Source organism: Phyllobates terribilis, unplaced genomic scaffold (assembly GCF_046119375.1).
Source record: "Phyllobates terribilis strain yellow unplaced genomic scaffold, ASM4611937v1 Scaffold_1__5_contigs__length_1240528914, whole genome shotgun sequence".
Taxonomy (NCBI): domain Eukaryota; kingdom Metazoa; phylum Chordata; class Amphibia; order Anura; family Dendrobatidae; genus Phyllobates; species Phyllobates terribilis.
In genome coordinates, this window is record NW_027362761.1 from 374,564,233 (window position 1) to 374,581,900 (window position 17,668).

General features: G+C 47.2%; 1 protein-coding gene across 2 annotated transcripts in view; it reads right to left on the reverse strand.

Annotated features, from left to right (window-relative positions):
* Positions 1-17,668, reverse strand: part of KSR2 (kinase suppressor of ras 2) — a 757,356-nt gene that overhangs the window by 10,352 nt on the left and 729,336 nt on the right. For both annotated transcript variants that reach the window (XM_073676379.1, XM_073676380.1), the window contains exons 17-18: positions 16,079-16,210; positions 15,575-15,704 (exon numbers count right to left, since the gene is read on the reverse strand). In XM_073676379.1, coding sequence (XP_073532480.1) covers positions 15,575-15,704; positions 16,079-16,210 — 262 coding nt within the window. The remainder of the gene's footprint in view (positions 1-15,574; positions 15,705-16,078; positions 16,211-17,668) is intronic.

Below are 17,668 nucleotides of genomic sequence, written 5' to 3' on the forward strand. Positions count from 1 at the left end.
CCGTCCGACTGGTGAAGGAGATGCTGACTCGCCCGGAGGCTTGCCTTGAACCAGACGCTCCGGAGGAAGCCAAACAACTATGGGCAGAGAAGAGTCGACTGTTCCTTTACAAGGGGAAGTTATGCCGCAGAATGGTTAACTCCCGGACGCATGAAATACTCTGGCAAGTAGTGGTGCCACGAAGAGACGCAGCCATGGTGATGGAGGCATACCACGACGGAGCTGGACACTTCGGGTGGAAGAAGCTGGAGTTCCTGTTGCGCGAGCGATTCCACTGGGTAGGCATGAGGGGAACCATTGAGAAGTGGTGCAGAGACTGTGGCCCGTGCAACCTGAGAAGGAAGGACCGCGCCAGTCAGAAGACTCCCCTGCAGTCCATCGTCACCCGGCAACCGTTGGAACTGGTAGCCTTGGATCATGTAAAACTGACCCCAAGCAGAAGTGGCTACGTCTACGCGTTAACCATCGTGGATCATTACTCCCGGTTTCTGGTTGTCGTCCCCGTCAAGGACTTAACGGCTCAAACAGCAGCTAGAGCCTTCCAGCAGCACTTTTGCCGTCCACACGGGTACCCGGACCAAGTGCTGACGGACCAGGGACCTGCCTTTGAAGCGGAGGTCTTCCAGGAATTCTGCAATCTGTATGGCTGCCGGAAGATAAGGACGACACCCTACCATCCGCAAACTAATGGCCTTTGTGAGAAAATGAACCAGGTGGTAATGGATCTTCTAAAAACGTTGCCCCTGGAAGAACGCAGTCTGTGGCCTGAGAAGTTGCCCGATCTGGTGGACCTATACAACCATATCCCGGTAGGTTCCACCAACTGTACCCCGGCTTACCTAATGAGGGCAAGACCTGGTAAGTTACCTGTTGACCTGGAAATGGGAGTCCTGACACCCGAGGACACTTCACCAGAAACAGACTGGGACACAGAGAGGCAGCAGCAGTACCGGAGAGTACAGGAGAGCGTGGAGCGAAGTCTCTGTCAGGCTAGGGAAAGACAAGAGAAAACTTACAACCAGTATGCTCCCGCTGTTCCCCTGGTACCCGGAGAGCAGGTCTTGAAGAGGAAGAGACGGCTCCACAAGTTGGACGACCAGTGGGAGAAGGACCAGTACACCGTACTGCCCTCAAGCCACGAGAACCCGAAGGTTTGTACCATCAGTAAAGACGGAGGGGAAACCACAGCCATTGTATCCCGGGACCACCTGAAGAAGTGTCCCGAACAACTGAGGAACCCTGAAGAGGAACAAGAAGACCATCGACCCGTAGAGGAAAGGGAAGATATGGTTAGTACTGTGCTCGGGGACTTCCCTCGGTCTTGGACTCAAATCAATGGTGCAGTTGTGGTACCCGTACTTACCTTCCTCCAACCAGCATCCCAAGCACCTACGGAGCAACAGGTAGAGCTGGAAGAACAGCCGGTCCAGGAGGCAGAAGACCCCACACCCGCAGACCAGGAGGGTCAACCCTCTGTTTGCAGTGAGCCTGCCATATCCCTAGTGAGCCAGGGAACTCGTAGACAGCTGCCCAGTTTACCCTTGACAGCTCCTACACCCTGTAGTTCGGGGCCAGACAGTCAGCTCCGTAGGTCCACTAGAGCCACTAGAGGCCAGTTACCCGCACGCTGGAGGATTTGAAGTGTATAAATTGTTTTATTTATGTTTATCTGTGTATTGTTGCTTGTGTATAATTTTGTGTTTCCAGTTATTTTTAGGAATCCTTGGTGGATTTACCGGGAATCCTTGTACATAGTTGGAGCGTAACCCAGGATGGACTAGAGACTGTTAAGGACTCGGGGTAGGACAGACCCCTACCTGGTTACGTCTCCCTGTTTTGGTGAAATGGACACCTTGCTTTCTTCAAAGACTGCACCCGGTTACGGACATGCCGTGACCACCTTTATGTGTTTCTTATTGTATTATTATTGTTTATATCTTGTTATGTTTTTCTAAAATATGTTTAGTCCCGGAGTACTAAATTTTACTAGGGGGGAATGTGGCACCCCAGGGGTCTGGTTTCCACAGTAATGTAATGTTATGTCTGAGAGCAGGTGGGAGGTCCTTTGGTCAGGGATCCTGTGCATGCCACACCTCCTGCTCAGTCTTGGGAGGGGAAGAACTTCCCCTATATAAACCCGGGGCTGAAGCAGGGTTAGTCAGTCAAGGAGAGTAGAGACAAGAAACAGCAGAAGCTCAGTGGGAGCAATACTACTACGAGTCAGGGGCTGGCAGCTGCAGAGCTCGCCCTGACTGAGAAGCTTTCTTACCGGACCCGGCGTCCGAGGCTGTGGGGACTAACTCTTACCCAGCAGCAGAAGCCGACCGGCAGGGGATTTCAGGTCCTCAGGCCCAGAAACCCGAAGGCACGGTCACACGCATGGGACCAGCACCGCCATCGTGGAGCGGAAGCCATTAGAAGGCCCCGAGTCACCGGCCATACGGGTGAGCACCACACGGTACACTCAGGGACGTGGGCTACTTATATCCGCTTCTAGCAAGGTAGCCAGAAGAGTACAGTCAGTTTGGGAGGCCTACAACTCCGCCTGGCCAGGGGAGATCCCATCTGCTCAAGGACTGACCAGGCCCCGTTCGCTAGCAAGTACTCCGGGAGGGTCTATCGTTGTTACCAGTAAAGACCCTGAACTACACCGTACCGTCTCCGAGTGGTTCCTGCTACCCCCATCATCCACATCTGCTGCCCTGAGGCCATACCCCTCCCATTGGGGGTTATACCATCTACGCTGCACCATCCATCCACCGGCCTCAGCGGACTGTCCTGCAGCGGCAGCTCTATAGCTGCATTCAACGGGTGGCGTAGTCGTACAACATCTACCGCTGATACATCGCCGCTCAGTTTGACTCCCTGGGCACGGACCGGGTCACCGCCACGAGACTACAACCCTCAAGAGATCCGGCTCCGGGTAAGCTCCCGCGTGCGCAACGCAGCGCGACACAGGCCCAGGGGCGCGTCATATAGAGCTGCCAGAGTGCTACCATAAGTTAATGATAAGCATGTTATTATGAAAAATGCACTATTTATCTAGAGAGTAGGCATGTTTTATTTGTGTACGGTGCATTTTAATGTTGCTGTAATTATTGTGGTTTCATTTGGATGTACCTCAACAGCTGGAGACCACAGACTTGTGAATATTTCCAGTGGTTAGATTGTGGACCTGAACAGCTGGAAATGTGAGACTGTGGAGCTGGGGCTGACATTGTCAGGGAGGAGAGTCGGAATTAGCTCAAACTCAACACAAAGCAGTTTCTAAAGGAAAGGCTCAATTTGAGCGGTTATCATTTAATGTGCCACAGTTACTGTGTAATGCAGGTAACCAGATGCAACGCGAAGGTAGACACGAGGCAGGAGTAGCCAATGAACTATTTATTTCCCTCGCTATGGAGGGAGCTTGCAGTAGTTAAGAATCAGTTAAACAGTATAAACAGAGTAATCACAAGTAGTCTATACAATGCAGGCCCGTAAGTCCTCCTGATAAAGTCTACTAATGCACATTGAGCCTCTTTCGCTCCAACTGACCCCCACCCTGTCAGCTATTTTAGCCCAGGCCGACCTCTGTATCGTATGTCAGTGCTAGAAGCGAGGGCCCGGCTCACTCGTGCCTTCCTTCCACCATAGCAGGCATCCTCTTCCGCGCGGGGTCTCTTCAGGGATTTTCGGTGCTTGACCGACAACGGCTGTCTCCCAGATCTGGGGAAAAGGGGGCTAGGCTCTGGGTCTTGACTGGTGTCATCAGGGTTCGGTATTTTTACCGGCGCCGGTCTGGGATTTGGGTCTTGACCGGCGCAGTCTGGACTTTGAGTCTTGACCGGGGTACATCGGGTCCTCAGATTTTGACCGGCGTAGTCGGGGCTCTGGATCCGATTTGGTGCCGTCTGGGTCCCGTCTGCAAGTGGCTAGCATCCTGCTGTAACACGTTTACTACTGCGGCCTGTCACTCTGGCTGCAGCTTCTTCTCCTGTGCACGTCTGCATCTTTCTCTCGGCGACAAAACCCGCTCCGGTTTGGGGGGCAGACCCTTTCTATCCAGGAACACTGTCATCAGTGGCACCTGACTGGGTGTTGCATATGAACTCGTCCCCTATACAACTCTTCCTGTTCCGGTTAGTTCCGCATGGTCCCATCCGAACAGCAGGTGGCAGCCTTCTCGCACCAATGATACACAGAGTCGGGATTTCTCAGGAGCATTGTCGCCACCTCTTACAACTGCATCATCATGGAGTTTACTAAATGGTACTACTGCAAAACCATCTGATACATTACTGGATTCTGGAGTTAAGTGGTCAAAAGTAAAAAACTTTTGTAGCAACCTGTATTTGTCCCCATATATGTGCCTAAATGTCCAGCCACCTTCTCAAAAGAACTTGGTGTGTCCTATCACAATTAAACACTTGAACACTTTGTAGAATCAGGATGCCTGTGCCTCACACTCTTTCTGTAGCTCCTTCTTCCTCCTTCTCTTCAACTTTTCACAGACTTCTATGGGCAGCAGCTGCTACCTGATTTCTCAGTAAAATTGAAAATCAGTGTAATAGCTCCAATATGTGCACTTTTATGTGTAATGTCTGACTCAACAGAAAGAGGCATATATTACATTGTTTGTTATCAGCCAGTGTACTATTGATTATTATGAGACAAAACTGGAAGAATGGTTAGGCTGTAAGTGCTAGAAAACCCCTTTTAGACAAGTAACTACATAGAGTCATTTCAAGCTCATGTATTCATTTTGAAGATAAATCATATGCAATGTATTAACCATTTTTTATCTTGAAAGTAACTAATCAATTTAGCATGATAATTTGGGTTATTTAAGTCATAATTACTGGATGAGGTATACTTATTCATCTAAATATATTTACTAGATGTTCCTATTTTACAGAGGTTGGCCAGGACCTTTTTGTTTACTATAAACCTACAAATTAACAGGCAGGCAGTTCATAACTACCTGCCTGTTGTACCTGGTGCTGGCTCAGAGCAGTCAGCGACCACTCCTGCCGGCGATTCAGCTGCTACACGTCAAAAGAGCAGCTCTTCTGCTTCTGGCTGCTCTGTCGACAGGGTGTGACTGACGACCTCATGCTGATTGACAGCTGGGTTACTTCAATTAAGCAGAGGGGAGCCTACTGGCAATCAGCATGACAGCGGCAGTCACATAAAAGCGGCAGTCAAGCGCCATCAACAGAGCAGAGTGGAAGAGAAGCCGCTGCTCTGTCTATGTGACATCATCGGCCTGTGACTGCTCTCTGCCAGCAGAGATCAGCGCTGGGCACAACAGGGAGATTGTTAGCAACTACCTGTCTGTAAGTGCTTAGGTACATTGTAAAGAAAACAGTAGTGCTGGATAACGGCTTTAATAATCACCACTATCTATATGTACCTACAATGATGCCTCCTGGACTGTTGCATGAAACACTTAAGATTTTCCATCTTAAGAAAAGAGGGCGCAAACGCTTTTATGTACTGTACGTAGCAGAACAAAAATAGTAAGTACTCACACTCTCTGGTCCTGCAACGGCTCTCCATCGCTGCTCTGGTGAAAGTATTTTGGCTGCAGTGGTGACGTGAAGTCAACAGTTCACATCACTGCTCCAGCCAATCACTAAGCTCAGCGGCTTTGACAATGTGTAGTCAGCATGAGCCACTAAGCCCAGTGATTGGCTACAGTAGTGATGTGAGCTGTTGATGTGACATGTGATAACAGCTGCAGTCAAGTCCCTGAGATCAGAGCAGCATCAGAGAGGCAGTTCTGCACTCCGGGAGGATGAGTATCTATTGTGTTTATGTTACATATATAAAAGTATATAAAAGTATTTGGGGTCCACTATTTTAAAGTCGAAAACCCCTTTAAGAAAACTATGTCATAGGCAAGACATGCACAAGATTTCAGTCCTAAAGCATATTTTTCCATTAGTTCTATATTTTGAAGGTGCTGGATACAGACTCTTGTCCACTAATGAATAATGTTAGTGCAATCCAAGGACAGGAGTAGCATTGTTTGTGGAAGTAAGTAAACGTGTATTCTTTTCTTGATCTCATATAACAACTTAGCAGCTAGTCACACTGCAGATTTTTTACATCTATAATTCAAATACACGTTTTGTTGATATTGTCTTGCATTCTTCCATAGACCTCAGTGAAATCTAAATACTTCTATTATTTTTTGCCACATGTCTAAAATCAGTAATATCTTAATATATTGCAGTCATCATATTGTATAGCACTGTGTACTTACAATTGCTCATTTTGCCTTTCTACCCAGCTAAATCTTCTCTTTTCTCTGCTCTATCTAGAAACAGGAAATCTCTTGTCCCTGCATTTATCATTCCCCTCTTCAACTCCTGACCCAGCTGCTCCCCTTGCCCCTGCCAGGAACTTTTGCAGTGACTTATGAGTCATACAGGGAAAATTGACCTCCAGAAGGGGGCTGGAAGCAAGTGAAACTAGTAGGAAGCCCCACATGACCGGGGTTGGCCAGGAGGGTGTAATTTTTTGAACCCTAGAGATCCGGATTGGGTATAAGTGTGGAGGGGGCGGGCATTTGGGGGGGGGGTATAATAAGGAAAAAGTGCGGGAAATAGTCAGTCCAGCAAGGATATCATAGGGGAAAGTTGTGAGAGCACCCAAAAAAAATAAAAAAAAAATCTTACAACTTACCCATTGTTTTCGGGACACTGACCGGGCATTATGGAGACTGTGGACTCCCTGATCACCAGGCTGAGGGAGGCTGCGAGATCCAGGCGTGGAGGGTGGCTGGAGTCCCAGCTGTCTGGATTGCTGAGGAATGCCGGGTCAGAGGAATCGCCGTCGGGATCAGGAAGAAGAACCAGGAGGATGCGGCCCCCCGAGAGGCTTTCGCCGGAGATTGCCAGCATGTGCAGCAGGCGCAGGCTGCGGAGCCCCTCAGAGGACCCTGTGTCCGGTGAGCATGGCAGCGGAATCCCCCGCCGGTGCGCCCGCCACGGCAGGAATCCGCCCAGCCAGTCTGTGGGCGCCGCCAGCATTGTGTCACGGTCCGCGACTGAAGTTACCCCCCCTGGCTGTAGTGCGGCCTGCTCCGGCGGTACGCAGCAGTAACAGAGCCCGGTCCGCGCCGGAAGCAAGTCCCGCGCTACAGCCACGTCATCATCTGGGGGGCGGGGCCTCCCCGGAAGTGCGGCCTGCATCATCGACGGCGGCATGCGACAGGGCCGCACAGGAAGTGAGCAGTGGGAGCAGATACACGTCACCCGAGCCAGCGGCGATCCACTGCGCTGCATATTTAGAAAAAGGAGTGCTAGATCGGATGAGGGGACCGGAGGGACCACCAGCACGGTAGGCACACCTGGCGATGTACCAGTCGGGGTGCCTGCCAGACAGAGCAGCAGAGGAAGACAGCGTGGCAAATACACGGGCAGGCAGCAGCAATTTGAGGACCTGCTGCCTGGCTCAAGTCATCCTATCCAGTGTAGTGGAGCGGCGGGCAGCAGCACGGGGCTGCCTGGCAGTCACCCACAGACCAGCACGGACCGGACTTTGAAGTCCGGGTCCGGAAGTCGCGCAGTGCCACGGCCGGCAGGGAAGACCGGAGCAGTGATGGGCGGAGGACGATCCACGGGGATATTGGCACATGCTCAGGTCCCCCCTGGTGACGAGGAGGCCAGGGGCGTGGGCCTTGAGCAGCAGCAGGAGTCTGGTGGATCGGAATATGGAGAGGATCAGGGTGACTCAAGGAATCAACAGGACTCGGGACGTACGGCTGGCGGGGACACAGCACCTGCGCAGCTCAGTGAGTATGCGTCTATGTATGGTTTGTCGCCCGTGGGTTCATTAGTGAATGGGGCAGGTGATAGGCAGTTGGCAGGGCCCAGCGGAGTAAATGTTAGGGGGGGGGCGTGGGTCGGACGTCGTGGGGCTTAGGGATATTTTGGCAAGCATGTCGCAAATTTTGGCAAGAATAGACTGTGGTGGAGCCAATGAGGCAGGGTTATCTCCGGTGGGGGCTTGGTTACCTAGTCAACCGGTAGTGTCGCAGGTGGGGAGCGAATCGGCCAGGTCGGCGGTGTGCGCAGCGGGGGCACCTTCTGGGGTATTGGTTTGTGTGCAGACAGAAAAGGAAAAAGCGGATGCCGTGAAACTGGATGATAGGGCAAAAGGGGAGGTATATGTGTGCTTTGAGGGGCCATTGGGGGCACACTTGAAGAAAGAGGTTAAGGAAAAAATCTGGCGGGATGAGTATGTTGAAATTTTTTCCCTTCTTCCGCTGGAAAAGTTTAACTTGGACAAGGGAAAAAAGGACGACATTAAAAGAGAGGAGGAAGAGAAGCGTAGGTGGAGGTTGATTCCTCAGATGTTTGTCAATTGGTTGCAAGCTTTTGCAATAATGGCTAGCGTCATTGGAGAAAAAGCTCCCGATAATTGCTCAGGTTTATTTTGCTACCTTGATGATATTGGGGAGGCTCATCGTACTTATAGGGGTCAGACATGGCTACGATACGACGAGCAATTCCGGCAGTGGAAGGCAGTCCGCCCAGAGATTAGATGGGATCAGAAGGACATAGGTCTATGGCTGAAGGTTATGGCTCCGGTGAGGTATGGGCAGTCCTTTCACGGGAGCAGCAGTAGTGGGAACCAATCAGCAGGACACAGGGGAAGTAGTCAGTGGGCACAAAGCACTAAGAAGGAAGCGGGAACTTGCTGGCAATTTAATGACGGGCAATGCAAGTACGGGAACTCCTGCAAATTCAAACACGTGTGCTCCCATTGTAACGGAAGTTCACACGGAGCATCTAAATGATTTAAGAAGGGTAAGAGAAAACCGCCAGTGGGTACTGGTCAAGGGGGTGACTCCGGTGAGGCTTCACACGATGGCCCCCTTTCTAAGTAGGTATCTGGATCAGTTGAAGGCTAAGGTAATTTCAGATGTTTTTTTGGAGGGTTTTAGAATTCCTCCACCTGATCACGAGGTCCTCTTTTCTGTTATAAATTTGATGTCGGCTTCCCTTCATCTGGAGGTGGTTAGTTTGAAGTTGGCTAAGGAGGTTGAATTGGGTAGGATGGCTGGACCGTTTCAGTAATTACCTAGCAGCAAGGTGATTATTTTGCCATTGGGGGTTGTGCCCAAGAAAGAGATGAATAAGTTTCGTTTGATTCAGCATTTGTCATATCCAAAGGGGTTTTCGGTGAATGATGGCATTGCACAAGAATTGTGTTCGGTTGAGTATACATCATTCGATGCGGCGGTGCAATGGGTACGGAGATATGGGCCAGGATTGTTGCTAGCTAAGACTGGTATCGAGTCGGCTTTTAGGTTGCTGCCAGTTCACTCGGATAGCATCTCATTGTTAGGTTGTTTTTGGAAAGGGAAATACTACGTGGATAGGTGTTTGCCAATGGGTTGTGCAATTTCGTGTTCCTTGTTTGAAACGTTTAGTACCTTTTTGGAATGGGTGGTGAGGGACCTGGCATCAGTTCAGTCGGTCATTCATTATTTGGATGACTTTTTGTTTATAGGTCCTCCGCAATCGTTGTTGTGTAGGAATTTGTTAGGTACTATGGTGTGGGTAGCTGAACATTTTGGCGTACCATTGGCAAAGGAAAAAAGGGAAGGACCTTGCACCATCTTAAGTTTTTTGGGCATTTTAATTGATACAGAAAGGATGGAGTGTTGGCTGCCTGATGATAAATTGAGTTTGCTCAAGCAGGAGGTTGACAGAGTCAGGAGGTTGCATAAGGTGAGGCTGAAGGAGCTACAGTCACTGTTAGGTCGTTTGAATTTTGCATGCAGGATTATGCCAATGGGCAGAATATTTTGTTGCAGATTGTCAGGGGCAACAGTGGGAGCACGTGCGCCGCATCATTTCATCCGTTTAAATAAGGACCATATGAGGATTTGAAGGTTTGGAAGCTGTTTTTGGAAAATTATAACGGCAAGTCGTTAATTCAGCACGAGTTTTTGAGCAGTTTTGATTGTGAGATTTTTACGGATGCTGCGGGAGGTGATGGTTAGAGGGCCTACTGGAAGGGGCGTTGGAGTGTTGGAGAATAGCCGAATATGTGGAAGGAGAGGGGTCTTACGAGGAACCTGGCGTTTTTGGAATTGTTTCCTATTGTTGTTGCGGTTTCAATTTGGGGGGAGTGTTTTGCGAATAGGAGAATACGGTTTCATTGCAATAACATGGGAGTAGTGTCTGTCATCAACAGCTTGTCGGCCTCGTCTCCGCCGGTGATTAGGCTGCTGAGGGAACTGGTTCTTTGCTGTCTTAATTTGAACGCTTGGATTACAGCAGTCCATGTTCCAGGTGTACAAAATTCCATCGCAGATGCCTTGTCTCGTTTCCAGTGGGATCGTTTCCGGGCGCTAGCACCAGAGACAGAGGACATGGGACAGGAATGCCCTTCGCATCTGTGGCAGCTGGTTATGGAGGAGCGGGACGGTTAATACGGTAGTCCATTACAAGGCAGACCTGGTCATCATACGAGGCATCGTGGCGAGTATGTCAAAGTTGGATACTGCAGTGGGGTTTGGTGGAGAGTGACGGAGATAGAGAGATGGCGGTGTTGTTTCTCTTGGGAAGGGCAGCGGAGATTGGATGGTCTGTTTCAATAGTTTAACTTGGACAAGGGAAAAAAGGACGACATTAAAAGAGAGGAGGAAGAGAAGCGTAGGTGGAGGTTGATTCCTCAGATGTTTGTCAATTGGTTGCAAGCTTTTGCAATAATGGCTAGCGTCATTGGAGAAAAAGCTCCCGATAATTGCTCAGGTTTATTTTGCTACCTTGATGATATTGGGGAGGCTCATCGTACTTATAGGGGTCAGACATGGCTACGATACGACGAGCAATTCCGGCAGTGGAAGGCAGTCCGCCCAGAGATTAGATGGGATCAGAAGGACATAGGTCTATGGCTGAAGGTTATGGCTCCGGTGAGGTATGGGCAGTCCTTTCACAGGAGCAGCAGTAGCGGGAACCAATCAGCAGGACACAGGGGAAGTAGTCAGTGGGCACAAAGCACTAAGAAGGAAGCGGGAACTTGCTGGCAATTTAATGACGGGCAATGCAAGTACGGGAACTCCTGCAAATTCAAACACGTGTGCTCCCATTGTAACGGAAGTTCACACGGAGCATCTAAATGCTTTAAGAAGGGTAAGAGAAAACCGCCAGTGGGTACTGGTCAAGGGGGTGACTCCGGTGAGGCTTCACACGATGGCCCCCTTTCTAAGTAGGTATCTGGATCAGTTGAAGGCTAAGGTAATTTCAGATGTTTTTTTGGAGGGTTTTAGAATTCCTCCACCTGATCACGAGGTCCTCTTTTCTGTTATAAATTTGATGTCGGCTTCCCTTCATCTGGAGGTGGTTAGTTTGAAGTTGGCTAAGGAGGTTGAATTGGGTAGGATGGCTGGACCGTTTCAGTAATTACCTAGCAGCAAGGTGATTATTTCGCCATTGGGGGTTGTGCCCAAGAAAGAGATGAATAAGTTTCGTTTGATTCAGCATTTGTCATATCCAAAGGGGTTTTCGGTGAATGATGGCATTGCACAAGAATTGTGTTCGGTTGAGTATACATCATTCGATGCGGCGGTGCAATGGGTACGGAGATATGGGCCAGGATTGTTGCTAGCTAAGACTGGTATCGAGTCGGCTTTTAGGTTGCTGCCAGTTCACTCGGATAGCATCTCATTGTTAGGTTGTTTTTGGAAAGGGAAATACTACGTGGATAGGTGTTTGCCAATGGGTTGTGCAATTTCGTGTTCCTTGTTTGAAACGTTTAGTACCTTTTTGGAATGGGTGGTGAGGGACCTGGCATCAGTTCAGTCGGTCATTCATTATTTGGATGACTTTTTGTTTATAGGTCCTCCGCAATCGTTGTTGTGTAGGAATTTGTTAGGTACTATGGTGTGGGTAGCTGAACATTTTGGCGTACCATTGGCAAAGGAAAAAAGGGAAGGACCTTGCACCATCTTAAGTTTTTTGGGCATTTTAATTGATACAGAAAGGATGGAGTGTTGGCTGCCTGATGATAAATTGAGTTTGCTCAAGCAGGAGGTTGACAGAGTCAGGAGGTTGCATAAGGTGAGGCTGAAGGAGCTACAGTCACTGTTAGGTCGTTTGAATTTTGCATGCAGGATTATGCCAATGGGCAGAATATTTTGTTGCAGATTGTCAGGGGCAACAGTGGGAGCACGTGCGCCGCATCATTTCATCCGTTTAAATAAGGACCATATGAGGATTTGAAGGTTTGGAAGCTGTTTTTGGAAAATTATAACGGCAAGTCGTTAATTCAGCACGAGTTTTTGAGCAGTTTTGATTGTGAGATTTTTACGGATGCTGCGGGAGGTGATGGTTAGAGGGCCTACTGGAAGGGGCGTTGGAGTGTTGGAGAATAGCCGAATATGTGGAAGGAGAGGGGTCTTACGAGGAACCTGGCGTTTTTGGAATTGTTTCCTATTGTTGTTGCGGTTTCAATTTGGGGGGAGTGTTTTGCGAATAGGAGAATACGGTTTCATTGCAATAACATGGGAGTAGTGTCTGTCATCAACAGCTTGTCGGCCTCGTCTCCGCCGGTGATTAGGCTGCTGAGGGAACTGGTTCTTTGCTGTCTTAATTTGAACGCTTGGATTACAGCAGTCCATGTTCCAGGTGTACAAAATTCCATCGCAGATGCCTTGTCTCGTTTCCAGTGGGATCGTTTCCGGGCGCTAGCACCAGAGACAGAGGACATGGGACAGGAATGCCCTTCGCATCTGTGGCAGCTGGTTATGGAGGAGCGGGACGGTTAATACGGTAGTCCATTACAAGGCAGACCTGGTCATCATACGAGGCATCGTGGCGAGTATGGCAAAGTTGGATACTGCAGTGGGGTTTGGTGGAGAGTGACGGAGATAGAGAGATGGCGGTGTTGTTTCTCTTGGGAAGGGCAGCGGAGATTGGATGGTCTGTTTCAAAAGTTGGCAAATTCGTGGCAGGACTAGCGTTTGGTTTTAAATTGCAGGGGAAAAAGATGTTACGAAGTCCTTTTTAGTGAAGCAAGCACTTAGGGGCTTTATGAGAGGAGGTAAGGTGTTCGATAAACGAAGACCGGTGACTTTTAGCATCTTGGAACGGTTGGGTTTAGTGCTGGATAAGATTTGTTGTTCAGTTTTTGAAGCTACACTGTTTAGGTTGGCTTTTTCATTGGTGTTTTTTGGTGCGCTGAGATTAGGTGAATTGGTGGCACCAAGCAGGAATAAGATTGGGGTTTTTTATTTGCCGAGGATGTGAGCTGTTGGGCTAGGGGCATTGAATTTTGGATTAGGCATGGGAAGAAGGATCAATTGGGTAGAGGCAAGCGAGTAGTATTGGGTGAGGTTAATGGATCTTTCTTTTGCCCGAGGAGATGTTTAATGGCATACTGGCAGGTTTGGTTGGGGCGAGGGGGTCCCTTATTGTGTCATGAAAATTTAGAGTTTTTGTCACATTTTCAATTCATAGCGGTATTTAAGAAAGGTTTTCGGGAGTTGGGCCTTAGCCCTGAGGTGTACGGGTCACATTCTTTCAGAATTGGCGCGGCATCAGAAGCGGATGGTTTGGGTTTAGGCAAGGAAGTGATAAAACGTATTGGGAAGTGGAGTTCTGATCGTTATTTGTCCTATGTAAGGCATTAGGTATGCGGGCTTATGTGTTTTTATCTTGTTAAGAATTAAATACCTTGTGGTTGTCTTGTTGCAGGTGGCGTCCCGTTGTTAGCGTGGATTCTGGGACACTCTTTCGTTCACTGGCGGGCGCCGCGGGCGGACGTGAGGCCAGACGGTAGGCAATTGGGTTTTAGTAGAGAGCAAGTGGTGGTTCGGTGGCTCGGCTTTAGAGGGATGGTATGGAGAAGAGTGCTGCCTGAATTTCATAAGGCAGTCCGTTTGGACCGCACGCCGGATATTTTGGTGGTGCATATGGGGGGGGAATGATTTGGGGGCTCGCCCGGTTAGGGAATTGATGAGGGATATTCGATTTGATTTTTTAAGGTTATGGACATCCTTTACTGAGGTGTTGACGGTTTGGTCCGACATTGTGCCAAGGCAAAAATGGAGGGAGGCTAGATCATTGAAGGGAATTAATAGGGTGCGAGTGAAGTTGAACAGAGCCATATCAGCTTTTGTGTCCAGGAACGGGGGAGTAAGCGTTCGACATTTTGAGCTTGAAGTGGGGGTTGGAAATTTTTGGGCAAAGGATGGCGTGCATTTGAACGACATTGGTATCGATTTATGGGCATAAGCTATACAGGAGGGGATTGAGAGGGCTTTGGCGGTGTTGGGGCACTCACGAGCCTGAGGTGGTCAGGGCTGTTCGTTTGTGGCGGGGGGTGGGGTTCTTGGAGTTGGCACAGAAGTGTCGGTGGAAGGAATATTGTAAAATTACAGGCAGTTGGTTGATTAAGCGGGGTGATCTGACATTTGGTTTTGGGCTCTGGACGGGGTTTTACCCTGGGAGCTTTTGGTGCCCTTGAGCTGGTGATGGACGGCTGAGGGTAACATGGTGGTTCGAGTTCTGTTTATGCCAGATCTATTTTTAACTCCAAGAACCCTCCCTTCTTATTTAATTTATAACACTGTTTATATGTTAATGTTGTTTGTTAATAAAATGGCCGCTGTGGCCAAATGTATCCAAAAGAAATACAGGTGCAGTGTTTTTATTTGGTAAGGAAGGTGAGTGCTAGAAGATGGGAGGGGGCATGTTAAACGGTGGAACCCAGGTTGGCCATAAACGGTCATGTTTCTACACAAAGCTTAGTATTCTAATTTACTGAATTCCCCTCTTCAACTCCTGACCCAGCTGCTCCCCTTGCCCCTGCCAGGAACTTTTGCAGTGACTTATGAGTCATACAGGGAAAATTGACCTCCTGTTTCTACATAAAGCTTAGTATTCTAATTTACTGAGATAATGACTTCTGTGTTTTCATGGGCTGTAAGCCATAATCATCAACATTAACATAAATAAACACTTGAAATAAATCACTCTGTTTGTAATGACTTTATATAATATATGAGTTTCACTTTTTTTATTGAAGAACTGAAATAAATTAACTTTTTGATGATATTTTAATTTAGTGAGATGCACCTGTGCTATCCCAATATGTAGTAAGTATAATAATAATAATAATAGCAAATACCTAATTAGAATGCAGTATAGTTTTTCTGATTATAGCTATGCCGCCTACCCCATGTGCAGGACATTGCGGTATCTTAGGTATCTATGGTTACAACCACTCATATAGTGACAGTTAGTTAGTTGTTCATGGTCGTAACTATCGATACCTAAGCTACTGCAATGTCCTGCACATGGCGCAAGTGACATAGTTATAATCAGAAGAACTATACTACATTTCTAATTAGAGGAATTTGCTATTATTATTATTATTACTATTATTATTAAACCCACTACATATTGGGATAGGAGATGGGAATACCTCTCTAAGTAAAATAAGAACAAAACCTGCAAAGAGTGAATATGGCCAAAAAGAGAATTTACTTATAAATAGTAATCGACCTACAGAACAAGTCATAGAAAATATTTACCGGAGGTTGAAAGCTGTCAATAGTTTTACTTACCGATATCTCTTTTCCCATTCCAATTTGGCTAAGATTTGGCTTCATGCCTGTTCCCACTTGCCATATGATGGCCTCTGCAGGTTGGCTTTTGAATGGCCACTCTCGAGCATGCAACTCATACCAAATAGTTCTGTGGATATGTAATATAGTATTAATATACTTTGAGTATAAAGTTTTTGAAAATATTTGTGCGGTTTTTACAAAAAAAAAATCTCATTGAATTTATTTTATAATATTTTTTTTAGAAGGAACAGATCAAAATATTTCAAATTAGGTTCAGAGAGAATAATTTTTTATTATTCTTTAGATTTCCTTTTCACGTTACTAACTATGCCAGGAACTCATCTAATCAAGAGAGCTCCATTATCTTGCTATTCATGATAGAAAAATTATATGCTCAACTAAATGAACTAAGGTCCTATGTAATGTAAAATTCATTGGAATTACTATATTTTCTATAAAGCATTCTCCCACTACACTGAAATATTTCATTAATTTACTTACCCAAGTGCAAATACATCAGAGTGCTTTGAGAATGGAAGTTTATCCTCCTCCGTGTCAGGAGACAGCTGCCGTATTATTTCAGGAGCCAAATGACAAAGCCAACCATTAGGGATCCGCAGCTTGTCTTCTCGTCTGATCAATGGAGAAAAGAGTAGTCTATATAAATATTTGTGCCATGGATTAGATATATTCCATGTATTTAGACATGGCGATAAACCAATGTTATAACAGGAATAATGAAACATCTGCTGTCAAACAGTAGGAATGGAAGAAGCCTCTGCGGAGCTCTATGACCACAGACATGCCCAAGTTTACAGTATAAGAACTATTATCGAGGTTGAAGAACTTTCCTTTGATTCAAAACTTTCTTATGATTCTTATTTTGTTGTTTTTTATGAAGCACCTATCAGACTTGTTTATTGATCGATAGCTAGGATCTCCAGCAATACCAAGAAAAGAGCTCAAGATCCATAAACCAAGCTCTGCTCAACCTCAGCTCCATTTAAAATTATGCTCTGCAGAGCCCAGTTCTGGGAATTCATAGCCCCATTCTTGGGATTTCACAGGATTCCAATGGTCAGAACAACAGAAATCAGTAAGTTATCCCTTTGTCTTATCCCTCGAAAATTCTACTCATTCTTGGCTCAAAATTCTAGTGATGAGCCCTCTCTGTGACTGACAGCCTTCCCTGTATGTGTATGCATACAAAGATAGCCATCACTGGTAGGGCCGCCCCCTTGACTATATCCAAGAATGAGCACGTTTCAGTTATTAAAAGACAAGTTATGCTAGATTTTTCACGCAAACCTATACATTGTATATCAATTTTCTCAGCTCCTCTTGCTCTTTAACAAGCCACCAGTAGATTAGATTTATTGATTAATGTGACAGATTCACTTTAATCAAAAGAAGTGTATAAATAAATACAATGGAAGCTATTGACCAATTAAGGCTATGTAAACACAGCACTTGCTGAATTAGACTGCAGTATACGTCAGGAGCTTGTCCAAGCATGTACTATAATATTGCCATTGGTCCCCATTCACCAGACAGAGGCCAAAAGTATTTTCCTTCCTCCCTGGCTGCTATGCATCTGCGTACTGAACATTCTTATACAGAGGTACATAGGGCCACTGCAAAGAACTGTATACTATGAAATATACGTTTTTTTTCTAGTGCCTATTGTGGATAAGTGCCTTTGCATCCATCCTGACTATGACAACTGTCGGGCAAATACCTGCTGAGCGCATGCGCCTGAAATTGAGCATAGATCACACATGTCAAACTCCGGCCCGTGGGCCAAATCTGGCCTGCAGGGTGGTTTTATTTGGCCCTTGACACCAGAACTAGAACCCCTATGTGGGGCCATTATTCTGTATGGAGGACTATGTGGGGCCCAATATTCTGTATGGAGGACTATGGGGGGCAATTATTCTGTATGGAGGACTATGTGGGGCCATTATTCTGTATGGAGGACCATGTGGGGCCATTATTCTATATGGAGGACTATGAGGGGCCCATTATTCTGTATGGAGGACTATGTGGGGCCATTATACTGTATGGAGGACTATGTGGGGCCATTATACTGTA